Source organism: Protopterus annectens, chromosome 8.part0 (genome assembly GCF_019279795.1).
Source record: "Protopterus annectens isolate FY-2018-M chromosome 8.part0, PAN1.0, whole genome shotgun sequence".
Lineage (NCBI taxonomy): Eukaryota > Metazoa > Chordata > Ceratodontiformes > Protopteridae > Protopterus > Protopterus annectens.
In genome coordinates this window covers 714,945,670-714,972,589 of record NC_056741.1, presented here as the reverse complement: position 1 = coordinate 714,972,589, position 26,920 = coordinate 714,945,670, and the positions used below count along the sequence as shown (strand labels likewise).

At 44.6% G+C, this 26,920-nt stretch overlaps 1 protein-coding gene across 2 annotated transcripts in view; it reads right to left on the bottom strand.

The window, feature by feature from the left end:
* The window catches only part of ASH1L (ASH1 like histone lysine methyltransferase), a 3,741,676-nt gene that overhangs the window by 2,937,307 nt on the left and 777,449 nt on the right, over positions 1 to 26,920 (bottom strand). For both annotated transcript variants that reach the window (XM_044080164.1, XM_044080163.1), the window contains exon 5: positions 7,227 to 7,956. In XM_044080164.1, coding sequence (XP_043936099.1) covers positions 7,227 to 7,956 — 730 coding nt within the window. The remainder of the gene's footprint in view (positions 1 to 7,226; positions 7,957 to 26,920) is intronic.

The window sequence follows — 26,920 nt, the reverse complement described above, 5'->3', positions numbered from 1 at the left end:
CCATAAATGTAGATGTCCGATAGGAATGCATCTGCAGTCCTTACAAATGGGTTGTCCTGTCGCCAGGCAGCCCTTCGGTCGGCCGGATTCCAAAGTCTGGGTCCGGCTTCGGCTGGTGTCGCACTTCACCCGACGTCATAGCTGCAGTTCTTCGGGTATAAAGGCATCAGCCGACGCCATTTTCCTCAGTGTTTCTTGCCCCAGATGCCAGGTGCCCTCTTGGATGGCTAAATTTGGATAAATGCCAATGTTTCCAAATAGTAGAGAGCAAACACATAAAATAAGCATGTATGTACATATATACAAACAAATACACCATAATAGATCCCCAAGCTAGCTAAAAGATGGCAAATACCCTAGGAGTACCACAGAGGGAAGGCGGGTAATCCTGACTGCAGATGCATTCCTATCGGACATCTACATTTATGGTAGGTACAAAACTGTACTATGTCCTTCAAGGATGCATCTGCAGTCCTTACAAATGGGTAGAATACCATAGCCAAACTAGGGAGGAGGAAAAAGAGATTATGGTGTAGTTAGGATCCCTTGCAAAACAGCAGTGGCAAAACCTGCTCGGGATCTAGAGTATAAAGGTAAATTATAATGCTTGGCAAATGTATGCACGGAGGTCCAAGTAGCAGCCTCTATAATGTCCTTGGTAGCCACTCCTCATAAGAAAGCTGTGGTAGTGGCTGTAGCCCTTGTGGAGTGAGGCCTGATGTTCTCTGGAGTTTTCTTTCCATGGTAGGAGTAACAAAATCTAATGCAATTTCCTATCCACTTGGAGATTGTCTGTTTTGAAATTGGTTTTCCTTCCTTTCCTGTTGCATATGCTACCAGAAGCTGGTCAGTTTTTCTATTGGACTTGGTCCTGTCCAGGTAGTAGCGTAATTGTCTATGTACATCCAAGGTATGCAACAGTCTTTCTCCCCTGTTCTGTGGGTTGGGGAAGAATGTAGGTAGGTGGATAGCCTGATTTAAAGACACTCTGGATACCACCTTAGGCATAAATGTAGGATTTGTTCTCATGGACACTCTATCTGGATGGAAGATCAGGAAGGGTTGCACTGCCATTAATGCCTGTAGTTCAGAAACCCTTCTTGCTGAGGTGATTGCCAGCAGGAAAGCAGTCTTCCAGGATAAGTATTGTAATTCTGCTGTTGCTGCTGGTTCGAAAGGGGAAGTGTCAATTTTTCTAGCACAAAGTTCAAGTCCCATGCTGGCAATGGTGGTTTCCTAGGAGGTTTTACATTTTTAATTCCTCTCAGAAACTGCCTGAGCAGAGGATGCGAGAAGACAGGAGGATCCAAGCTGTATTCTGCTGAAATAGCTGATGCATGTATCTTGATGGAAGAATAGGACAGGCCTGCATGGAAGAGCTCTGCCAAGTACTCCAGGATGTTGGCTATGTTTACCAGTGACACATCTTCTCCCTTTGCAGTACTCCAAATGAGATATCTTTTCCATTTTGCTGCATAATTCTTTCTTGTTGAAGGTCTACAAGCCTCAAGGATAATGTCTTTAACCCTTTGGGATAAATTTGGGTTAATTGATCTTATGTAATGTTCCAGGCAGTCAGCTGCAGAGTTTTCAGGTTTGGATGCAGGATGTTGTAGTTGTTCTGTGTTAACAGCAATGGGATCAGGGGTAGTGTCCATATTTGTTCCCGAGACATGCTCCTCAGTAATGGGTACCAATGCTGCCTTGGCCAGTCTGGAGCTATCAGAATGATCCTTGGACGTTCCTCTTTGATCTTCAATAGCACCTTGTGCATCAAAGGAAGTGGTGGGAATGCATATGCTGTCAGGTTTTCCCAACTGAAAGATAGGGAGTCCACCTTCCAAGCAAGTGGGTGGTACGTCCTTGTGCAGAATTTCTTTAGCTGGTGATTGAGTGGGGATGCAAATAAGTCTATTTGTGGTAGTCCCCATTCTCTTGTGATGGCTTTGAAGATGTCCGGATGCAGCATCCATTCGTGGGCATCCGTGGTAGTCCTGCTTAACATGTCTGCTAGAATGTTTTATTTTCCCGGTACAAAAATTGCTTGTAACTGAATGTTGTAGCTCAGAGCCACATCCCATAGGTCCAGTGCCAGCGGCATAGAGGGTATGAATGTGTGCCTCCCTGTTTGTTGATGTACCACATAACTGTGGTGTTGTCTGTCCTTATCATCAACTGACCTTCTCGGAGAAATGGTCTGAATGACTGGATTGCCAATTTTACTGCCAGCATTTCTTTTAGATTTATGTGCAGGCGCAGTTGGTCTTGAGTCCATAAGCCTTGTATGCACTTGTCCAGCATGTGGGCCCCCCAACCGAGGTCTGAGGCGTCTGTCGTGATGGTTTGGCTTGGTTGACTGTTGCAGAAGGGCAATCCTGTGTTTGATTGACAGGCCTGAGCCCACCATAGGAACTCATGCTTCAGGCATGGGATTATTGGAATTTTGGTTTCTAGGCTGTGCTTGTGTTGACACCACAAATTCTTTAGGTACCACTGTAGCTTTCTCATATGCAGTCTGGCATGAGGGACCAGGATTATGCAGGATGCCATGAAGCCTAGGGCTTGCAGTACTTTTCTTGCTGTTAGATGGTTCTGCTTTGTTAATGCCAAGAAGTAGAGAGGTAGTTGCTCTTGCTTTTCTGCAGTTAGGAATGCCATCTGTTTTGATGTGTCCAGCTCCGCACCCAGAAAGGTTATTCTTTGGGATGGAATCAGCCTTGACTTTTTTATATTGACTGTATATCCCAGGGCTTGCAGCAGGTAAATGACTCTTTGTAAGTCTTCTGTTAGCTTGTTTTTGTTGTCCGCTTTTATCAGGCAGTCGTCCAGGTAGGGGTAAATTTGGATTCCCTGAAGCCTGCAATGAGCAATTACTGATGCCAGGCATTTCGTGAACACTCTGGGCGCAGTAGATAAGCCAAAGGGCAATGCTGAGAATTGATAATGCTCTGATCCTGCAAGAAATCTGAGGTATCTTATGCAATTTGGTCATATGGGGACGTGCAGGTATGCCTCCTTGAGATCTAGAGTTACCAGCCAAGACTCCTTGCCCAACATGGGAAGAAGCTGCTGTAGGGTCAGCATTTTGAATTTTGGAACAATGAGGAATGTGTTTAAAGCGGACAGGTCGAGAATAGGCCTCCATTTGCTCTCTTTTCTTGGTACCAGGAAGAGTCTGGAGTAAAATCCCTTCCCTTGTTCCATAGATGGTACCTTTTCCACAGCTCTCATTCTTAATAATCGAGATATTTGCTTTAGAGCTTCTGCCCTTTGAGTAGGTGGTAGGTTTGGCATTCCTCTCTTTCCTGGTAGAGTATGGAAATGGAACCTGTAACCTTGGTCTATAGTTTGCAAAATCCATTTTTCCCTTGTGATGCAATGCCAGTTCTTTGAAAATAAGGCTAGCTTTCCGCCTAAGGGTGCTTCCAGTTGTTCCCTGGTAGGCGGTGCCTCAGCCAAGTCACTGTGATTGTGTTGTTGTAGTGGAGGTGGCTGCATCTGTGCCTCGCTGGTTGTTACCCTGCCACTGGCGTCCCCTGTAGGCACCCCTGGATTGGTTTCTGCCTCTTGAACGCCTATTCCTGCCTCTCTGTGCTTTAGAGGAGTCCGGAAAGGACCAAGTCTTGGAGGGCCAGTTCCTGCTAAACCTTGGAGGTTGAACCTGTAAGAAATCTTTCACTGTTTGTACAGATTTCGCTTTCTCTTCCATCTTTTTCAGTACCTGCTGTGCAGGAGAACCAAATAAATTGACTTTGTCCATGGGTGCATCTAAAAGTTTTGATTTGACATGGTCCGGTAAGGCCTGCTCTTTCAACCATGCATGCCTTCTGATAACTGTGCCAGTCATGGCTGATCTAAAGGAAGCCTCCAGTGCATCATAGCCACATTTTAAAGAATGGTTACTAACTTGCTGTATGTTATGTACCATTTCCTGAACATACTTCTTATCTAAAGATTCATCAGAGGACAGTTTTTTAGTTAACCGGTCTAGCATAAATTCTTGATATTGAATCATATGAAATTGACAGTTCAAAGCCCTAGCTGACAGAGTAGCAGAAGTGTAAACTTTTTTACCCCATCTCTCTAAGGACCTGGATTCCTTTTCAGAGGGGAGGGTTTTTTTAGCAGATGTAGTTGCTACAGCCTTAGGCCCCTGGGAGGTAGTCTCGGGATCTGCAAAAGGAGCCTTGTATAAATGGTGATGAGTGTCCGGGACCCTGTAGAACCTATCGGGCTTAGCAGGGGCCAGAGGTAATGAATCAGGAGCAGTGCAAGCATCATTAAATGCATCATCTACAACAGGAAGAACTGGAGGTATAGCTAAAGGCCTATGCTGTGGCAAATGTAAAAAGGTTCTAAGCCTTTTCCTGGAGTCTGAGAAATCTTGGCCCTGCCACTGAAATTGTTCCCTCATAGCATGCAAGGTTTCCCCAAAGGAAAATTCCTCAGGTGGAGAGGCAGAAGGGATGGACTCTTCAGCATCAGAGTCTTCGTAAGGGGAGTAAGGAGCCTCTGGAGGGTCTGTATTTTCTGAGTCATCAGAGGAATCATCTGTGGATACTGGCTCTGGGGGCTCTGCTCTAGGCCTCTTCTCTGGAGGTGGGTGAGAGGCCCTGTCTGGATGAGGCTGGGATCCACGAATTAAAGAAATGAGATCCTCTGCCAGAGAAAGCATATGGGAACTGGAGCTGGGCCTGTGAGAGGGGGGCTTAACAGGCACAGTTTTTGAAGCTTTAGCTGCTTTAGCCCTGGCAAAGGCCTTAATGGACATGGCTGCAGGAGGCCTAGCAGCTCCACGTGCAGGGGTTGAAATATCCAAGGGAATAGTGTCAGATAATTCCTGAGAAACCACAACTGCAGGTTGGATTTCAGAAGCCGATTCCACCAGGTTAGAAGAGGCCTCGGTAGAAGGCATGTTTTCGGCTGGAGGAAGAACCGCTTGCTCGGTTTCAGCCGAAACCGAGACACTCGTGGTTGGCTCAACCGCGGTTTCGGCCGAAACCGCGGACCGCAAGTGTCGGTCCTTTTCCCTGCGTTTTTTGGTTATTTGTGAAGTCGGAGGATCCGACGGCATAATATAAGCAAAATCAGAGCCGAAAAACTGCTCAGCAAATTCCGACCGATGTCTAAGCGTCCGTCGGTTAAAAGAAGCACAGGCTAGACAAGCTGCTACGTCGTGGTCTGGGCCTAAACAAGGTAAGCAGTAAGAGTGGAAATCTTTATGAGGTATTTGTTTCCCACAAGTTAAACAGTTATTCACTTTTTCTGACATCGGCTGAGGCAAGAAAGAGTCCCCAATGGGGTACTTAGCTTTTTAGAAGTCTTCGAAGTAGTATTCGGTAGTAGTAATCTCTGGTTCTGACCGACCGGCACTTGCGAACAGCTTCTGCTTCGGGCGCCACGCGGCAAGAAAGACTGGGGAAAATGGCGTCGGCTGATGCCTTTATACCCGAAGAACTGCAGCTATGACGTCGGGTGAAGTGCGACACCAGCCGAAGCCGGACCCAGACTTTGGAATCCGGCCGACCGAAGGGCTGCCTGGCGACAGGACAACCCATTTGTAAGGACTGCAGATGCATCCTTGAAGGACATCTCCCCAAGTCTCTTTTTGGACTCAGAGTAATCCTGGCTTTCCCAGCAGAAATGCTCCCTAAGAGTATGCAAGTTTTCACCGAAAGTAAAATCTTCTGGAGGGAAAGCAGAGGGAATGGAATCCTCTGCATCAGAATCCTCATAAGTAGGCAAGGGCAAATCCTAGTAATCAGAAGGAGCAGAAATATCAGATTCCTGATCAGAAGAATCCGAAAGAAAATTAGTTCTAGGTCTCTTGGAGGGGGAAGGCTGGCTTCCCCTAATTAAGGTATTAAGGTCTTCAACCAATCTAAGCATTTGTTTTCGAGGCATATGGGCCTGAACCTGCGGTTTTGGTTATCGGTTTTCTAGGCGTAGTGCGAGTTTTTGGCCTGAGGAATTCAGAACTTCTGGATGGAAACGATGGCGTCTGTTTAATATGAATATCTGTAGGCCTGAATACACCCTCAGAAGCTGGTGCCTGCAGGACTCATCCAAGGTAGAGACATCCGCAAGTTCCAGTGTCGAAGAAGCATCTCGCGGCATACCGGACTCCGAATGGGTCTCAGTAGGGGCCTGCGAATCTGAAGTAACAGGTATCAGGGGCTGCAAAAGTGCCTCATTGAGTACCGGCGGACTGGCGACTAGCTTAATGGAAGCGTTGTTGGCAGTTTTGGACCTATGCGGTCTGTCTCTGTCTTTATCCTTACGTTTTTTCGGAAAGATCGGTAGTCGGATGGCTTAACGAAGTCATTTTGGTGTATGTAGATTGAGTATGGAAGTAATTGGCTGCAAAAATGGCCAGACGATGAATAGTTCGGGCGTTGAACAAGGCACAAAACCGACAGCGAGGGACGTTGTGGTCTGGGCCGAAACAGGGGATGCAGTAAGAATGAAAATCTCTATGAGGTATTTGCTTTCCACAGGTGAGACAATTGTTAACTTTTACTGACATTGGTTGGAGCAAGAAAAAGGATCCCCAACGGGGTACTTATCTTTTTTGAAGAGTTCGGGTCTGAAACTTGAAAATGAAAATTTCAGGAGACTGCCAACCGGCACTTGAGAACTGCTTCTGCTTTGGGCACCGCATGGCAAGAAAGACTGATGTAATGGCGTCGGCTGCATGTTTGATACCCCTGACGACCTGACGTCAGGGAAGAAGAGACAGCATCCAACGCAGAAATCTGAAGACTCTGGTATTCAGGCTGGCTGAGGGCAACCTGCAGGCAGATAACCCAAATGTGATGACTGCAACAGTGAAACACAAAGAACATCATGCCCATCCTCACAGATGCTCAGTTGAACAATGAAGTAGATAACTGAACTTGGGACACCTAGCCATAAGTTGAGGCTTTACCCTCTACAACCCTGACAAATACCTCACCAAAATTACTGTGCCATGTTTAAAGAATTAAGTTAAAGTCTGTTGCTGTCCATAAAATAGACAGAAAATACTTCTTCACTGGAATCCTTCCTTCTCTCTAGCATCTCAGACTGCCATTGCTTTAAATAAAGTTTGCTTAGTATATTCTTAAACAAAAAAAACAAAAAAACAAAAAAAAAAAAACAAAAGAAAAGAAAAAGGTCCATTACAAGTTTAAAAATTATAACTTTAGTAACTCTTTATTGCCTAATGCAAAACAGCATAGTATTACCTCTTATTCTCATCCAGTGAACTCTTTGATCTCATCATTAGATTCTCTTCAAGACATCTTCTTCTCTTGATACCCCTTTTAAGGTCCAAACTGGGATTTGCACTCTGTACAACTGACTCTATCACATCAGTAACAGTATCTGACTTGGCACCAGTGTGAAAGCTGTTCAAATCTTTTCCAAGGTGCCTACTTTGCAGGACAGCCTGTAAAGTCTGTGAAGAAAGCCCAGACTGTAGAGTATGCTTCCGAGGCCTACCTGGCCGTCGCTTTACAAAATTATTACCAGTACGTGACTGCCTCTGTAGCTTCTTGGCTTTCAGTATTTTATTGACATGATCTAAATTTTTCTTTGTTGCTAGAATCTTGTCATAACTGCATAATGTCCTGGCCTGTCGTTGCATAGCTTCTATCACACTCCACTGGCATGAGAGAAAAGAGTCAGAATGAACCACTTTGTTTGACAACGGAGGGGAACTATTTGTGGAAGTCTCTGTTGAGATGGTCATTACTGAATGAGCATCTTGTTTACCCTGTAACTTGTCCCTACACAGACTCCTACCAGGACTAACGGAGGGGGAAGCAGTAGAGAGAGAGACATTTGCAATCACTGCTTCTATTGTTTTATCTATAGCTGCCTGAGCTTCAGTCTGTGTCATGCGGTATACAGCATTCTCTCCTGTTTCAGTCACCGTTCCACCCAGCTTCGTACCACGAGTTGTTACTCCAGTTCCTAAATATGGAAAATGACAGGTCAATGCACGTCAACTATGAACAACATTTAAGCAGAATGAGTAGTTGTGTAAGCAAAGACACACAACACTTACCTGATAATATTTCAGTAAGAAGCAAAACTGCTTTAAGAATAATGACAAAATCAAATTTTCTACCAGGATGTTTAAAAACCTTGCACACTGCCAATTCAGAACTCTACATTTGCAAAACAGTTTTCACATTTGATGCAAGTGATCTACATGGAACCAAAAAGTACAGTTTTGTACCTACCATAAATGTAGATGTTCGAGTGCTAATACAGCTGCAGTCATAACAGATGGGTTTTCCTGCCGTCAGGCGGGTCCTCGGTCGGCCGAATTCCAAAGTCTAGGTCCGGCGTCAGTTGTCGTCGCTTCTTCCCTGACGTCAGTGCGACAGGGGTATAAAAGAACCAGCCGACGCCATTTTCTTCAGTTTTTCTTGCCCAGATGTCAGGTGCCCCCAGAAGGAAGGCAATACATAATTTTATGTAATAATGCAATGCAATATAATCAAAAAACAGTAGTTGCAAGCAAATACACCATAAAAGAATACCCCAATCAGGTTGTATGAGGAGGTGTTAGCCATAAGGCCTGTCCCAAGAGGGGAAGGAGGGAGGGAAACCTGGACTGCAGCTGTATTAGCACTCGAACATCTACATTTATGGTAGGTACAAAACTGTACTATATTCATCGTGCATACAGCTGCAGTCATAACAGATGGGTAGAATCCCAAAGCTAAAAAAGGGGTGGTAGGCACTAAGTGGAACTAGGAGGAGCCAGGATGCCCTGCAAGACTGCAGTGGCAAAGCCCACTCTAGATTTGGAGTATAATGGTAGGTGATAGTGCTTGGAGAAAGTATGTACAGAACTCCAAGTGGCTGCTTCCAAAATATCTTTGGTAGGAACCCCCCTGAGGAAAGCTGCAGAGGTAGCTGTGGCCCTTGTGGAGTGAGATCTGATGCCTGCAGGTACAGTTTTACCATGAAAAGAGTAACAAAAGCGTATGCAGTGGGCTATCCATTTTGAGATAGTCTGTTTGGAAATAGGCTTCCCTTGAGCACCTGTAGCATAGGACACAAAGAGTTGCTCTGATTTTCTGAAAGGCTTTGTTCTGTCCAAATAATAATGTAGCTGTCTGTGAATGTCCAAGGAATGTAGTAGTCTCTCCCCTTTGTTTTGAGGATTAGGGTAAAAGGTAGGTAAGTGGATAGCCTGATTCAAGGCTACCCTGGATACTACCTTTGGCATAAAGGAAGGATTGGTTCATAAGGAAACTCTGTCCTGATGGAAAATGATGAAAGGCTGCACAGCCATGAGGGCTTGTAGTTCCGAAACCCTGCGAGCTGAGGTGATAGCCAGAAGGAAGGCTGTTTTCCAGGACAAATATTGCAGATCTGTTGAAGCAGCTGGCTCAAAAGGAGGCAAGGTCAGTTTTTCTAGAATGAAATTGAGGTCCCAAGCAGGTACTGAATGCTTCCTTGGGGGTTTTATATTCTTAGCCCCTCTGAGGAACTGTCTTAAGAGGGGGTGAGAGAATAAAGGAGGATCAGTGTTGTATTCTGCAGAAATGGCTGAGGCATGGATTTTGATGGAGGAGAATGACAGTCCACTGCTTAGCATCTCAGCTAGGTACTGTAATATTTGAGGTAAATTCAGTATTCCAGGATTCTGACCCTTTTTCTGATTCCAGGCACAAAAACGTTTCCATTTTGCGGAGTAGGCTTTTCTAGTAGAAGGCCTTCTGGCCTCCAAAATGACATCCTGCACCTCCTTGGAGAGTAGGGTCTGTTGTGAATTTAAGGAATCTTCCATGCGGCTAGATTGAGTGTTTTCAGCTGACTGTGAAGAGTTTTGAAGTTGTGCTGAGTCAGTAGAAGAGACATTAGAGGCAGGATCCATGTTGGCGAATGCGTCAGGCTCCACAGGAGTGGGTACCAGTGTTGTCTTGGCCAGTCTGGAGCAATGAGAATCATCTTTGGTCTGTCTGCTCTGGTTTTTAATAAAACTTTGGACAGCAGAGGAAGAGGTGGAAAGGCATAAACTGTCATTGTTGTCCAACTGAAAGAGAGTGCGTCCACTTTCCAGGCCTGTGGATGAAAGGTCCTTGAGCAGAATTTTGTCAATTGGTGATTTCTGTGGGTGGAAAAGAGATCTATGTCTGGCCTTCCCCATGCTAGAATTATCTTTGTAAAAACTTGAGGATGCAACTTCCATTCGTGTAGATCTGTCATATTTCTGCTTAGGTTGTCTGCCAGCGTGTTTTCCTTGCCTGGCAGGTACTGTGCCTGAAGTTGGATTTGTAATTCCAGAGCCATGTTCCAAAGAGACATGGCTAGCCTGCATAGGGGATATGAATGGGTTCCTCCCTGTTTGTTTATGTACTACATTACTGTGGTGTTGTCTGTCCTTATCAATAGCTGGCCTGGATGCAGAAGGTCTTTGAAAGCCATAATAGCATTTATTACTGCTAGCATTTCTTTTTGATTGATGTGTAGGTGCTTTTCTTTTTGGGACCATTTGCACTGAATGCACCGATCTGTCATGTGCGCCCCCCAGGCGTAGTCCGAGGCGTCTGTTGTGATGACTTGATTTGCTTGAGGCTTGCAAAATGGGAGACCTGTGTTTCTTTGGCATGCTTGAGCCCACCACAGAAATTCATTTGAAGACATGGAATCAGTGGTATAATTGTTTCCAAACTGTGGCTGTGTTGAGACCACAAGTTTTTTTAGGTACCATTGAAGTTTCCTCATATGCAGCTTTGCACATGGGATTAGCAGGATGCAAGATGCCATGAATCCCAGAGCCTGCAGGATTTTCCTTGCAGTCAGCCTGGTGAAGGTTGCCAGTTTTCTGAAGTATTGAGTTAGTTGCCCTTGTTTCTCTGGCGTGAGGTAGGCCATCTGGGTATTTGTATTCAAGCTGGCACCCAGGAAAATTATTGTTTGAGAGGGTATTAGCCTTGATTTCTTTTTGTTGACTGTGTATCCCAGAGAATTCAACAACATTATTACAAATGCCAGATGTTTCAGAAGTATGTGCTTGCTGTCTGCTTGGATCAGGCAGTCGTCCAAATATGGGTATATCTGTATCCCTTGAAGTCTGCAGAAGGCAATTACTGATGCCAGGCATTTTGTGAACACTCTGGGCGCAGTAGATAAGCCAAAGGGCAATGCAGGGAATTGATAATGGGTTGAACCTGCAAGAAATCTGAGGTATCTTCTGCAATCTTGTCTGATTGGGACATGCAGGTATGCCTCCTTGAGGTCCAATGTTACCAGCCAAGACTCCTTGCCCAGCATGGGAAGAAGCTGCTGTAATGTGAGCTTCTTGAATTTTGGTAAGAGTAAAAATGTGTTTAGGATGGATAGGTCCAGAATAGGTCTCCAATCTTTGCCCTTCCTTGGTACCAGGAATAGTCTGGAATAAAAACCTTGACCCTGTTCTTGTGCAGGTAGCTCTTGAATAGCTTTCATGTCCATGAGATCTGAAATCTGTTGTTGTGCCTCTGCCCTTTGACTGTGTGGCAGGTTTGGCATGCCTCTCATTTTTGGAAGGGTGTGAAAGTGGAATCTGTAGCCTCTGTCTATAATGTCCAGGATCCATTTGTCTTTTGTGACAATATGCCAATTTTTCGAAAATAATGCCAGTTTTCCGCCTAAAGGTGCTGCCAATTGAGCCTTGCTTGGCATGCAAAGGGGAAAGTCATTGGTTCTGCTTTCTGAATGGCTGTGAACTATCCTCACCACCTCTTTGTGCAGGTGCTTGCCATTGTCTGCCTCTAAATGATCCCTGAGATTGCCCTCTACCCCTCGGGCGCCTGTATCTACCTCTTTGGGGTCTGTCCGTGGCTGGAAAGGACCAATTTTTTGAAGGCCAATTTCTACTGAAACGTGGAGGTTGTACCTGAAGGAAATCTTTCACTGTTTGCATTGATTTTGCCTTTTCCTCCATTTTCTTTAATACCTCCTCAGCTTTAACACCAAACAATACATCTTTTTGAAGAGGTGCATCTAGTAATTTAGCATTGACATGATCTGGTAAGGTTTGCTCTTTGAGCCAAGCAAGTCTACGTATGACTGATCCTGTAACAGCAGCTCTACATGAGGCCTCTAAAGCATCAAAACCACATTGCAAGGTATATTTACCCACTTGCTCTGCACTATGTAACAAATCCTGCAACTCCTTCAAGTCTGGTTGTTCAGGTTGTGACATTTTGCTTTTCAACTGAGATAACAGAAAAGTACAGTTTTGTACCTACCATAAATGTAGATGTCCGAGAGGTATGCATCTGCAGTCCTAACATATGGGTTGTCCTGCCTCAGGCAGCCCTTCGGTCGGCCGGATTCCAAACTCTGGGTCTGGCCTCGGCTGATGTCGCACTTCACCCGACGTCATAGCTGCTGTGAATTGGGTATAAAGGCATCAGCCGACGCCATTTTCCTCAGTGTTTCTTGCCCCAGATGCCAGGTGCCCTCTAGGAAGGCTAAATTTGGATAAATGCAAATGATTCCAAACTGTAGAGAGCAAACAAAAATAACATGTATATACATATATACAAACAAATACACCATAATAGATTCCCCCAGCTAGCTACAAGATGGGCAAATACCCTAGGAGTACCACAGAGGGGAAGGAGGGTGGGTAATCCTGACTGCAGATGCATACCTCTCGGACATCTACATTTATGGTAGGTACAAAACTGTACTATGTCCTTCAAGGATGCATCTGCAGTCCTAACATATGGGTAGAATACCATAGCCAAACTGGGGGAGGAGGCACTAAAATGATTATGGTGTAGTTAAGATCCCTTGCAAAACAGCAGTTGCAAAACCTGCTCGGGATCTGGAGTATAAAGGTAGATTATAATGCTTGGCAAATGTATGCACGGAGCTCCAAGTAGCAGCCTCTAGAATGTCTTTGGTAGCCACTCCTCGTAAGAAAGCTGTAGTAGTGGCTGTAGCTCTTGTGGAGTGAGGCCTGATGTTTTCTGGAGTTGTCTTTCCATGAAAAGAGTAACAAAATCTAATGCAATTTCCTATCCATTTTGAGATTGTCTGTTTTGAAATTGCTTTTCCTTCCATTCCTGTTGCATATGCTACCAGAAGCTGGTCAGTTTTTCTATTGTTCTTGGTTCTGTCCAGACAGTAGCGCAATTGCCTGTGCACATCCAAGGTATGTAGTAGTCTTTCCCCTCTGTTCTGTGGGTTGGGGAAGAATGTTGGTAGGTGTATTGCTTGGTTCAATGATACCCTGGAGACCACCTTTGGCATAAAAGTAGGGTTGGTTCTCAAGGATACTCTATACTGATGGAAGATAAGGAAGGGCTGTACTGCCATTAATGCCTGTAATTCAGAAACCCTTCTTGCTGAAGTGATTGCAAGCAGGAAAGCAGTTTTCCAAGATAAGAACTGTAACTCTGCTGTTGCTGCTGGCTCGAAAGGGGGAAGTGTTAACTTTTCCAGGACAAAGTTGAGGTCCCATGTAGGCAAAGGTGGCTTCCTTGGAGGCTTTACATTTTTAATTCCTCTCAGAAACTGCCTGAGTAGAGGATGAGAGAAGATTGGAGGATCCATGTTGTATTTTGCTGAAATTGCTGATGCATGAATCTTAATGAAGGAGTAAGACAGGCCATTGTGGAAAAGGTCTGCTAAGTATTCCAGGATGTTAGCTATGTTTGGTAATGATACGCTTTCTCCTTTTGCTGCACTCCAAATGAGGTATCTTTTCCATTTGGCTGAGTAAGTCTTCCTTGTGGAGGGTCTGCGAGCCTCCAGTATAATGTCTTTAACCGTCTGGGATAAATCTGGGTTATTTTGTTTTATATAATATTCCAGGCAGCCAGCTGTAGTGTTTTCAAGTTTGGATGTAGGATCTTGAAGTTGTTCTGTGTTAGCAGTAAAGGAACTAGAGGTAGGGGCCATGCGTGTGTCCGAGCCATACTCCTCAGTAGCGGGTACCAATGCTGCCTCGGCCAGTCTGGAGCTATCAGGATGATCCTTGGGCGATCTTCTTTGATCTTCAGTAGCACTTTGTGCATCAAAGGAAGAGGTGGGAATGCATATGCTGTCAGGTTTTCCCAACTGAAGGAGAGGGAGTCCACCTTCCAAGCTAGTGGGTGGGACGTCCTTGTGCAGAATTTCCTCAATTGGTGGTTGTGTGGGGATGCGAACAGGTCTATTTCTGGTAGTCCCCATTTCTTTGTAATGGATTTGAAGATGTCTGGATGCAGCATCCATTCGTGGGCATCCGTGGTAGTTCTGCTTAAGGTGTCTGCTAGAATATTTTCTTTTCCTGGCACAAATTTGGCTTGGAGCTGAATGTTGAGGTTCAGGGCTACATTCCACAGGTCCATTGCCATCCGGCATAGAGGATATGAATGTGTGCCTCCTTGTTTGTGCTCTGGAGGTGTCTGGAAAGGACCAAGTCTTCGTAGGCCAATTTCTACTAAACCTCGGAGGTTGGACCTGTAAGAAATCCTTGACTGTTTGAACAGATTTTGCTTTTTCTTCCACCTTCTTTAGCACTTGCTGTGCAGGGGAGCCAAACAAACTTTGTTTCTCCATGGGAGCATCTAGGAGCCTTGACTTGACATGGTCTGGTAAGGTTTGCTCTTTTAACCATGCATGCTTTCTGATCACGGTTCCAGTCATGGCTGACCTAAAGGAAGCCTCCAGTGCATCATAGCCGCATTTTAAAGAATGATTACTGACCTGCTGAGTGTTATGTACCAAATCCTGAAGGGACTTACGGTCTATAGGTTCAGGACAGGACAGTTTTTTATTTAGCTGGTCTAACAAATATTCCTGGTACTGGATCATGTGGAATTGGCAGTTTAAGGCCCTAGCCGAAAGAGTAGCAGAAGTGTAAACTTTTTTACCCCATCTCTCTAATGCTCTAGATTCTCTTTCAGAGGGGAGGGGGTTTTTGGCAGAGGCAGCTGCTACAGCTTTGGGGCCCTGAGAAATGGTTTCAGGATCTGCAATAGGAGCCTTATACAAGTGAAAGTGTGTGTCCGGGACCCTGTAATATCTGTCGGGTTTGGCAGGGGCCGGGGGAAGAGAGTCAGGAGCAGTACAGGCATCATTAAATGCATCATCCACAACTGTTAGTACTGGAGGAATGGCTAAAGGCCTATGCTGTGGTAAATGTAAAAAGGTCCTAAGCCTTTTCCTTGAATCTGAGAAATCCTGGCCCTGCCATTGAAAATGCTCTCTCATAGCATGTAAGGTTTCCCCAAAAGAAAATTCCTCAGGAGGAGAGGCAGAAGGAAAGGAGTCTTCTGCATCAGAATCCTCATATGGAGAGTAAGGGCCTTCTGGAGGATTTGAATTTTCTGACTCATCCGAGGAGTAGTCAGTGGATACTGGATCGGGGGGCTCTGCTCTAGGCCTTTTCTCTGGAGGGGGCTGAGAGGCCCTGTCTGGGTGAGGTTGGGATCCCCTGATCAAGGAAATGAGATCCTCAGCCAGGCTAAGCATTTGGGAACTAGAAGTAGGCCTGTGTGGGGCTTTAGCAGGCAAGGCCTTAGAAGATTTAGCTGCTTTAGCCCTAGAAAAAGCCTTGATGGACATAGATGCAGGGGGCCTAGCAGCTCCACGTGCAGGAGTAGATATGTCTAAAGGGATAGTATCTGATAAATCCTGGGTGCCTGCTACAGCAGGAGAAATTTCGGTAGCAGATTCAGCCATGCTGTGTGAGGCCTTGGCTGTCGGAGGTAAGCTTTCGGCCGAAGGAAGAACCGAGGACTCGGTTTCAGCCAAAACCGAGACACTCGCGGTAGGCTTAACCGTGGTTTCGGCCGAAACCGCGGACCGCGAGTGTCGGTCCTTTTCCTTACGCTTTTTAGCTAATTGCGAAGTCGGAGTCTCCGACGGCATTTTGTAAGCAAAAGCGGGACCAAAAAACTCCTCCGCAAACTCCGACCGATGTCTAAGTGTCCGTCGGTTGAAGGAAGCACAGGCTACACAAGCTGATACGTCGTGGTCTGGGCCTAAGCAAGGAAGGCAGTAAGAGTGGAAATCCTTATGAGGTATTTGTTTCCCACAAGTTAAACAATTATTTACTTTTTCTGACATCGGCTGAGGCAAGAAAGAGTCCCCAACGGGATACTTAGCTTTTTAGAAGTCTTCGGTAGTAGAAATCTCTGGATCTGACCGACCGGCACTTGCGAACAGCTTCTGCTTCGGGCACCGCGCGGCAAGAAAGACAGAGGAAAATGGCGTCGGCTGATGCCTTTATACCCAATTCACAGCAGCTATGACGTCGGGTGAAGTGCGACATCAGCCGAGGCCAGACCCAGACTTTGGAATCCGGCTGACCGAAGGGCTGCCTGAGGCAGGACAACCCATATGTTAGGACTGCAGATGCATCCTTGAAGGACATCTGTTGATACTTTAACATATGGAACTGACAGTTTAATGTCCTCATGGTTAAGGTGGCAGAGGTGTATACCTTTTTCCCCCACCTTTCTAAAGCTCTGCAATCTCTCTCTGAAGATAATGGATTTTTGGCAGTGGAGGCCTTAATTCCCTTGGGACCCTGTGAAATAGTTTCTGGGTTAGCCGCATGGCTTTTGTATAGGAATTGGTGTGAATCAGGAACTCGGTAATACCTGTCAGGCTTGACTGGAGCTGGAGGTAAAGAATCTGGGTTAAGGCTGGCCTCCGAATACACATCATCTAGTATGTCTAAGACAGGAGGTATAGCCAGAGGCCTGTGCTGAGGGAGCAAGAGGAAATCCCCAAGCCTTTTCTTGGAGTCTGAGTACTCTTGGACTTCCCAGTGGAAGTGTTCCCTCAAGGTATGTAAGGTTTCCCCAAAAGAGTAATCCTCAGGGGGGGGAGACAGAGGGAATGGACTCCTCTGCATCAGAATCTTCAAAAGGGGAGTATGAATGTTCCTGGTCTTCAGAATATTCTGAAGTAATGGAGGCCTGGTCCGAGGAAGTGTATTATTCCTCCACTCTGGGCCTTTTGTCCGAGGGGGGTTGAGAACCCCTGATAAGAGTAATCAAATCCTCAGCCATTTTGAGCATCTGCTTTTTAGGCATGGGGCCTTGAGAGGGGCCCTGTGGAGCTTGTCTTTTAGTATGCATGGCTGCTTTAGACTTAGTGAAAGCCTTAATGGAAAAAGGACACCTTGAGAGGTGGCAGGCTTGTCTAAACTCTGAGTTTCCCCGCCAAGAGTGGCTTCGGTATCTGTAGTCGGGGTGTGGGCCGAAGAGCCTGCGACCTCGGGCACAGAAGACACCGCCAATGAAGTGTCATCGGTAGTCAGGGGCTGCATAGGTGCCTCGCTGAGAACCGGAGCACCTGTAGTCGGCTTTAGCGTGGTGTCGGTAGAAGTCGCGGACCTCGTATGTCGGTCCTTATCTTTGCGTCTTTTACTCAAAACTGGAGTCGGAGTATCCGACGACATAATGTAATTAAACTTTTTGCCAAAATAGTGTTGGGCGAACTCCGCCCGACGCTTAATAGTGCGTCTGTTGAATGTAGCACAAAAACGACAGGCCGAGACGTCGTGGTCTGGGCCTAAGCAAGGAATGCAGAGGGAATGAAAATCCTTATGCGGTATTTGCTTCCCACATGAAATGCAATTATTAACTTTGTTTGACATCGGTCTGAGGCAAGAAAAGTTTCCCCAACAGGGTACTTAGCTTTCAAGAAGACTTTGGTTGAAAAATATTCATAATCTCAGGAGCTGGCCGACCGGCACTTGCGAACTGCTTCTGCTTCGGGCACCGCGCGGCAAGAAAGACTGAAGAAAATGGCATTGGCTGGTTCTTTTATACCCCTGTCGCACTGACGTCAGGGAAGAAGCGACGACAACCGACGCCGGACCTAGACTTTGGAATTCAGCCGACCGAGGACCTGCCTGACGGCAGGAAAACCCATCTGTTATGACTGCAGCTGTATGCATGATGAACATCGTCAACAATGCACTGAGTAACCCTTTATAATCTCATTTCCTAAAAGTACCTCTTTTCTTCCTGTACAGTAGGTTGAGGCACAGGGACTCACTTGCTACATAAAAAAATGTTAAAAACAAGACTCTAATCTAAAAAGGTACACATATGGCACCACATAACATTCAGAAAAAAATAAAAAGAAATCATACTAAGACTACTTATCTGGACAACAAACAGTTTAGTGTAGATCAACAATGACCCTGCTGGTGATAGTCATGTGGAAGTGGACAACCATAGCATACACTTCTGCAAAGCTACTACTCTACAGCATTTCATAAAAGAATTTCAACGAAGAATCCTTAAATAAGGGTCAATAACGACATACATCCTAGACTCCGAGATTAAAAATTAATACTTTACCAGGAGAAAGAAATAGAGAGAGAAAGAGTGAAGTATTTTCACCAATGACCATTATGAAACAAGGCAGTAGAAATTAAGAAGGAAAAAACTGTTGTCGCTAAACACAGCAATAGTGTTCTTTGCACAGAGTGGTCTCTCCTCTTCTATTAAACATAGGTCATTCAACAAACTGAATTCTAGTCAAAAGTACAAAAACATTGAAAAGAATGTAAACACCACAAGTGAAAAATAAGTGAATACTGAAGCCAAATATATATGAAACTTAAAAAAAAAAAAAAAAAAAAGTGTCAGGTATTCACCAAATCAGCAGACTGGAGAGGTTGTTGATCATCCATCAGTCAATAGCCTGATTCTTCACACAAGGTATGCATGCAGTGTGATGACTACCCTGTGCCTATGTGCCATTGATATTAAATGAAAAACACTATCTGTTAAGATAATTTAAGAATGACTCAGTATGATATAAATATGAAGTTACAATTGAAATTAAAAAAATATATACAACCTTTTTAATATAACTATGGATAGGACAGAAAGGAAGAACAATACAGGGTGACACAGCAGGGTAGGCATGCTACTGATCCATCGCTATGGAGAGTAACACAGAAGTACTGCATCACTACAAATAACTCAACCGAACAGTAGAATTTTAGAAGGAAATCAGGACTGCAGCATACAACTTTCTACACAAACAACTGCCTTAGATGGACATCTGGCCTTTCAGTCTAACCCCCAGATCTTCTAAGAACATGTCCTGTGAGACCCCTCCTCCCCTTGGACAACGGTCAAATGTACAACTTTACAAGACTGTTGCTCACACCACTGCTGCATTCCTTTTTGGTGGAAAAGCTTCCAAAATTAGCCCTGGCTAAGAGCATCTCTGGCCACCAGTCTTTGATCTCTATGAACCACAAGGACCTTACCCTAAATTTCTGTGCCATCTCTAATTAGTACTAGTGCAGTATTGACAAAGGCCCCCCAAAACAAAGTGATGACGTATGAGAGAGAGAAAGGTTTACAGGGACTCAGGTAGATATTAATAAGTATATGAGGCTTGCCACCCCTTGACCCTTCACAGGAAGCAGGATAGCACAACATGGGGTTGAAAGGTAGGAACCTGCATTGCAGCAGTGATCTCTGACTTCAGTATCTACTGTTATTGTTGAGAACCAGAAAAGTGCCCTATGTTAAAAGGTATCACAAGTACAGCATAATTACTTATCCATGCAAAAGTATCAAATTGTTGCTATACCACAGTGAGACTACCTTATGCCTTGCATGGTGGCAGAGGCAAAACATGTTTAGACTGTATACCAGTTTGCAGTGTCTGGAGTGCATATTCAATGATAAAAGTTTTAAGCAGAAACATTCCTGAAAAAGGAAGATATGGTTGGCTACTGTTTTAGTTATGTCTCCGGACTACAGCCACAAGAAGTTTTTCAGTGGAATCATAAAAGGCGGCAATATATTTATCTGGCAATTTAGAAAAGGGTCTGGTGGAGACGAAAAAGAATATCCTCTTGCACCTATTTTTTTTTTCTATCCAAGCTGCTCGTGGACATCCAATAGATGTAAAATCCTTTTTTTTTTTTAACTTTGAAATTAGGAAAAGGGAAGCAACTAAACTTCCTCTTCATAGATCAGCTGTGGCATAAAATAGGAGTAAATCTTAAGGCTTATCCTATCCTTCTAGGGAACTATGTAAAGCTTTTCGCTGACAGGTGGATATAATTCTGAAAAAACTTCAGGCAAATGTCACTGCAACCAAGGACAGTGTTTTCCATGGTAGAATTTTAATGGTGTGGAAGTACTTGGCTCAAAAGGTGCCAAGTTTAATCTCTAAATAACAATGCTCAAATTTCTTAACAAGTACTAGCTTCTTAACGAGTTTTAGGTGCACTCCTTTTAAGAAGTGCCTGAGCAGATTAAAAAAGGCTCCATGCTGGTGGTGGTGGTGGTGGTGGTGGGGGTTGCAATACCTGAAAGATCGACCTTAATAAAAGGACAACACAGGCTCCTAGCAGAAGCTGTGGTTCATTACACTCTTTGGGGGGCAATGCCTTTGTATGGGCAGAAGGAAAATCCTTCCTTTCAGCCAAGTATGTATTTTCTATTCTCTGGTCTTCTATATTCCTGCAGTATGCTAATGACTTCCTCCAAAAGCCTACAGTGGAAAAGCATCAGGCTGAGAGAACCCATGCAGTCAGTCTCAGTTCTGTTTAGACTTGCATGAACCTGGGTTTACCCTATTCTGTATAGACACATTGCACTATTATGGAAGGAGAAGACACATTCCATTCACTTACATTAGTAGAGAAATGACAGTACCTTTGTGCAAGAACTTAATATCACAGTAGATTGCCCTACTGATCACTGTTGCAGTATTCCAAGCAGATGGGTTTTCATTGCAGACATCCAGCTGGGCACTATAACTTAAATCCTCCGTACAGCATACATCCAACATATGACCTCAGCTCAAAAGTGTATATATACTGCAACAGTGATCAGTAGGGTAATCTACTGTGATATTAAGATGTATGAATGCAAATCCTCAGACTATCTCCAAACCAGCAGCCTGAAGATATCCAAGAGATAATGATTAGCTAGAAGGGGCCAAGCAGAATATGAGAGAAACCCCCTCAGTCCTACATCCTGCCAGACAGGGCATAAAGAGTAAGAAAGAGAGGCAGAGAACCTTAAGGGGGAAGAAAAATGAGAAGTATTATGCAACAGTGATCAGGAGAACATCTAGTGTTATGCTAAGTTCTTAACTGTACCATGCCATGACCAAGATCACTGTAGCACTATTTCAAACAAATGGGCGACTTCCACAGCTCAAGGGAACAGAAGAGAGGATGTTTGAGAATGCAAAGAACTAAGAGTCCAGAAAGGACTGAGCTAGCAAAGGCAGCCCTGAATCTTGAAAAGGCATACATTCTGTAGTGTCTGGTGAAGGTGTGCATAGAAGTCCAGGTGGTAGCCTCCATGACTGTCCTGGCATCCATCCCTATATAGAAGGCCACTGCCCTAGCAGAGTGGCCTCGAAGGTAGTTGGCTGGCTGGTCCATCCTAGAGTCCATGAAAGAGACAAACAGTTGGTCTGACTTGCAAATAGATTTAACCTTGTCCAAATAAAATCTCGGCTGTCTTTGCACATCTCGGGAATGTAAGAGTCTTTTTCCGCTGCTATGTGGGTTGGAGAACAAAGTGGGTAGACTGACAACCTGGTTGAGAGATATCTTGCTCACCACTATAGGCATGAAGGAACGTTTACGAACATCCTGTTTTTGTGAAAAGATGAGAAAAGTTGGAATGGCCATTAGTGCCTATAGTTCTCAGACTCTCCTACCAGAGGTGAGAGACAGCAACAACACAGTTTTTCAGGTGCAGAATTTGGGATTAGAAGATGGCTGCCTCAAAGGGAGGCAGAGTGACCTTTTCTAGCACGTAACTGAGGTCCCAAAGTGGAGATACAGGTTTCTCCAGTGGTTTTAGATGCAGCATTCCTTTCAGGAATTGTCTGACCTCAGGCTTGGACATAGCAGGCAGACTATGGGGTAGACAGGCAGAAATGGCTGACAGGTGGGCGTTGATAGTAAAGTATACCATACCAGAAAATTAAGATGAGAGGCACATCTGATTTCATGGGGTCCTGATTGGCTATATGGTGTCTAAAAAGAAATGGAAGAGATTTTCTATCGAGGATTTTCAAGTGCTGGGTTTTCTAGTCTCCTGGAGAACCCAAAGCACATCCTCAAAAAACTGGTGCCTGAAAAGGATCACAATCCTATCATCCATGGGTTTAGGTTTGGGGATGACAGGTTGGGATGAAGCAGTGATCCCTTCCTGCTGTCTGATGAGATGCACTTTGTGGTATAATATGCAGCAAGTGCCCCTGGACAAATGGAAGAGAAGGGGGAACAAATGTTGCCTTGGCCAAATGGGAGTCAGCAGTAGGATTTTTGCTTCTTCCCATATCTTTAGTAATACTGAGGGAATGAGGGGAAGATGTAAAGAAACCACCCTGTCCACCAAAAAGAGAATGCATCTATCATCCATGCCACTGGGCAAGGAGTCCTGGTGCAAAAAAAGGGTAGTTCGTTTTTGCTCTCTAAAGCAAATAAGTCAATCTGTGGTATTCCCTACTTGTGGAGTATACCAAGGAAGACCTGTCTGTTTAGGGTCAATTCATGGGTGGCCCTCAATGGATCTGCTTAGAACACTGTCCCGTGACGAGATGTATACTGCCTGAAAGGGACAAGTTCCTCTGGATAAGTAGGTTCCAAGCAATCTGAGCCAGTCTGCACAGTTGGTATGATCTGGTTCCTCCTTACTTGTTAGTGTACCACATTACCATACTGTTATCTTTGAAAACTCGAAAAGGATCTAGTTTTCAGAGGTGTGAGAAAACTTGAACAGCCGGGATGAGGATTTTAATATCTTTTAGACTGACTGGTTCTTTTCTGAGTTTGGGGTGCCACAGGCCCTGGATTTTGTGGATACCTGTCCAAGTCACCTTCCACACCTTGTCCAAGGCATTTGTGTACGTTTCTTGACTGTCTGTGTTTGAAAGGTAGCCCTGGATTGAGGTTCACCTGGGCCACCCATCATAAGACCTTCTCCATGAGAAGAGGTATGAGGGGGATTTTTTCTAGTGGAGGAGAGTGTTGGGACCATACAGTTTTCAGGTACCACTAAATTTTGCCCACACAGAAATGGCTGCTGCCATGAATCCCAGTGTTCTTGGAATCTCCCTGGCTGAGCATGCCTTTAGGGATATTAGGGACTGGAAGTAAATTGCAAGGGCTTGCACCTTTTCTAGACATAAGCAGGCCTGCATCTTCTTGGTGTCCAATCTGCAGTCCAGGAAAAACAGGTCCTGAGTGGGCTGGAGGGAGGATTTTTTTGTAGCTAACTGTGAATCCCACCTGCAGAAGAAGTTTGAGAGTGAACTGGAGGTGGTGCAATAAGATATGGGGCAAAGCAGCCCGGAGCAGAAGATCATCTAAACAGAGAAAAATCTGCATACCACATGTCCTGCAAAAGGTAATTACTGATGCGATGCACTTTGTGAATACTCTAGGGACTGTGAAAAGACCAAAAGGCAAAGCAGTAAACAAAGTGAAATGTGTCAGTATAGAATTTCAGGAATTTCCTGTAGGAGGGAGGAATATATTGGTAAGCATCTTTCAGATCCAGAGAGAATAGGAATACCAGTGGGAGAATAAAGGGCAATAGGGTCTGGAGGGAGAGCATCACTGCGATCTAAGAGAAATCTAGTATGGGTCTCCACTGTCCTTCCTTTCATGGGACCAGGAACACTATACAGTAGAACCTCCTACCCACAAACTGAAAAGACACTGGCTCTATCATGTCATGGGCCTGTAGTTCCTGAAGGTCAGAAGGAAGCAGCTTTAGTTGACTGAGAGTTGGAAGGAGAATACCAGTTGTGGGGAGAAGTTACTTCTGATATACAGAGTAACCTTTTATGATGGATAGTACCCACTCGTCTGTGGCAATATTCTCCCAGCTAGAAATGGACAGAGACCCTTTTGGGAAGGGGTAGGGTAGGACTGAGGGGTGGGGACTTGGAAAATCGTTATAAATGGTCCCTCTCACGGTTTTCTGAAAATTTCTTCACAGGAGCCTCCTTATGCTTCTTGGGGGGAGGGGTATTTAGGTTCCTTTCTAATGAAGAACATAGGCTTGGCTGAATAGTTCCTTTGGTATCTAAGCAAAGAAGAAAGCACAATTTGCTTGCAGATTTGGATAGTTTTACCTTGTTCTGGTAAGGTTTTGAGTAAGTTAGCTGCCTTTGGTCTGAACAAAATATTTTTATCCAAAGGTGAATCAATAAACGCTTTGAAGCCTTCTGGCATGGGCTGGCTGCACAATCCTGAATTCCTGCAGATGACAGTACCAATAACAGTTGCTCTGAAAGATGCCTCAGCAACATCACAACTACATTTTATATTGGGTCTGGTCACCTAAGTGGCCTGATTAACCAACGACAGAATTTGTTGCTTTGCCTCTGTGCCCTGTGAATCCACCACTACCTTGTTCAAACTGTTAAGGACAGTAAGTATTTGGTCACTTTGGTCTGGTAATTTTTAGCTCTGAAAGCAAGATGACAGGAAGTGCAGACCTTACCCCCCCCCCATCCACAGCTCTGCTTTCCTTCTGTGAAAAAAGGGCATTAGCATTAGGGAGCAACATAGGTTTGTCAAAAGAGACAAACAAGAGGGGTCAGCCACAGGATTTTTATACCAGAACTTAAGCTTTTCTGGTACTTTGTAAAATCTGTCTGGCCTTTTTATCTGTGATTCAGGGGCTGAGGCTGTGGATCTGAAAGCATCAAAGGCTGCATCCAGAAATGGAGAGACGGGGGAAGGGGCAGGTGTACCCACTTTCAAGAAGTTGTGGTATCTCTTTTGGACATCAGAAATTTGCCTAAACTCCCAGTAAAAGAATCTCATGTTTAAACACCATCTCCCCAAAGGACACCTTTTCCACAGGAGGAATCAAGAAAAACAAGTTACCATCTGAAGGGACCTGAAAGAGAGAATGCATTTCAGAGGAGTAAGCTAATGAAAGGTCATCAGAATTTGGTGTGTCTTCCTCAGAGGAGAAGGAAGAGTACAGGGTAACTTTCTGAAGTGGAGGAGGACAAGCTGTGGTAAAAGGAGAAGCATAACGGTCATAATAATGGCCTTGGGTAATCCTCGAGAAAAGTCCATCAACTCCTTATCCCCCTTTCTCCCTAAAAGATGGATGTAAGGAAACATGCTTAGTCTTCTGTCACATTTCTTTGGGATGATGTCCATTTGTACGAAGCTCCGATCCCAGCATACCTGAATTAATAAGCCAAACTCACTTCCCTAACTAAAACCTGCATAATCCCTTCTGTTCCTTTTGGAAAAAAAATGCATCATGGTTCCCCCTACTAAGCAGCAACACTTTCTTCTCCAAACTGGCCTCCAATGAGGTCACAGTAGAGGGTTGACTGAAGTAAAGCCAGAAGTACTGTGGGTTCTGTAACCTCAGAGGATACATCAGAGGCAAACTGGGCTTCAGACCTAGATGTTTTGCTCTTTTTCTTGGGAGGTGGAGGTATGTTTGTTGTGGCATTATCTGCCATCTTGGAGTGGACCAAATACTTCAGTAGTTGCATCTCCAAGAAGGTGTTAGGCAAAGAGAGATGGGATTGCAAAGTCTTGGGCACAAAAAAATTGGCAAATGGAGCAGGCCTTATAGTAGTTTCCTGCGTTCAGGCAGAAAAGACACCGAGTTAGGAGATCTTTGTTTGGAATCTGCCTACCACACTCCCACTTACCCCTCCTAGCCGACATCTAACACAAAAACGGCAAATCAGTTTACATACATAAGGGATGTTTCCCCAACAGGGCACTTATCAGATTCCAAAAGGCTAACAGTACCAATGACCACGCTACAGACAGACAGGTACAAAACCTGCATTTGGGTTGGTGAGGAGACAGTCTGAGGGTTTATGCTCATACATCTGCAAACACAATCCTATGCCTGCAAGCTAAAGTCATACATCACACACACATTCTAGAGAAGGTTTAAGCTTTAATACCCCAGCCAAATGTCAGCAGTGAAAACCCATCCATCTGGAATGCTGCAATAGTGATCTCAGTCACGACTTCTTACTTTAAGCACCCCACAGTATGCCCAACAGTAAACTCTGCCTATGTCATCTCATTAAAGACTCCCTTCTCTTAACTCACACCTGTAGTCAAGATATTTATAAATACATAATTTTTTGTTACTGTAATAAAAGAAAACTGAAAAGACAAGTCAGATGGAAACACATTCATTGGTAGGGTTGCCACCCCAAATCACAATCGTTACAAGTTATATAAACTTAATGACAGTTTTCTTTTTTGCTGGGACGGAACGAATACAAACCTTTATGTCCTCCTTATATTCTACTATTTTTTTTTTTTTTACTTTTACACTATGGCAGGGGGTGCAAGGGGCTGCAGCCCTCTTGTTGGAAGCATGCATTTGTTACAGTAAGCAACAGAACTGGCAAGGAGTATTTTCATCTTTTCATTTACTTGGCTTTGGTACTGAAATGGCACACCACATAACAGCTGAATTTAAATGGATGTCAATTAGCCAGTGTCAGTCAGAATAAATGCATACAAATGGTGTGGCATATTTAAAGTATGTTAAGCTGAGACAACTTCATTTACATGGACCACACTGGAGTTATAAGTAGGGTTCTAAACGTACCTAACGTGACAGATAGAGTAGATACTTGTGCAAGGGAGTGTTGAAGACATCTGGTACCCAACACCCTTTCTGCAGCTGAGGATTTTTTCAAGAGGCCAATCTGTAGCAGACTCCACTTGTTTTAACAGGGTTGATCACTTCTGGGTCCAGTTTGCAGCAGCAAAAACTGGACCTACACAGTTTGTCTGCAATCTGGGTCGAAGGCATAAAGGAAGTACTGGAAGCATACCTCTAAGATGTACTGATCATTACTGCATTTACTGCAACCAATCTGCAGAGCAGGTAAGAACTGGGAAATCCTGTCTATTTATAGGACTCATCAGAGACCATACAGGAGAATGAACAGAATTACCCAA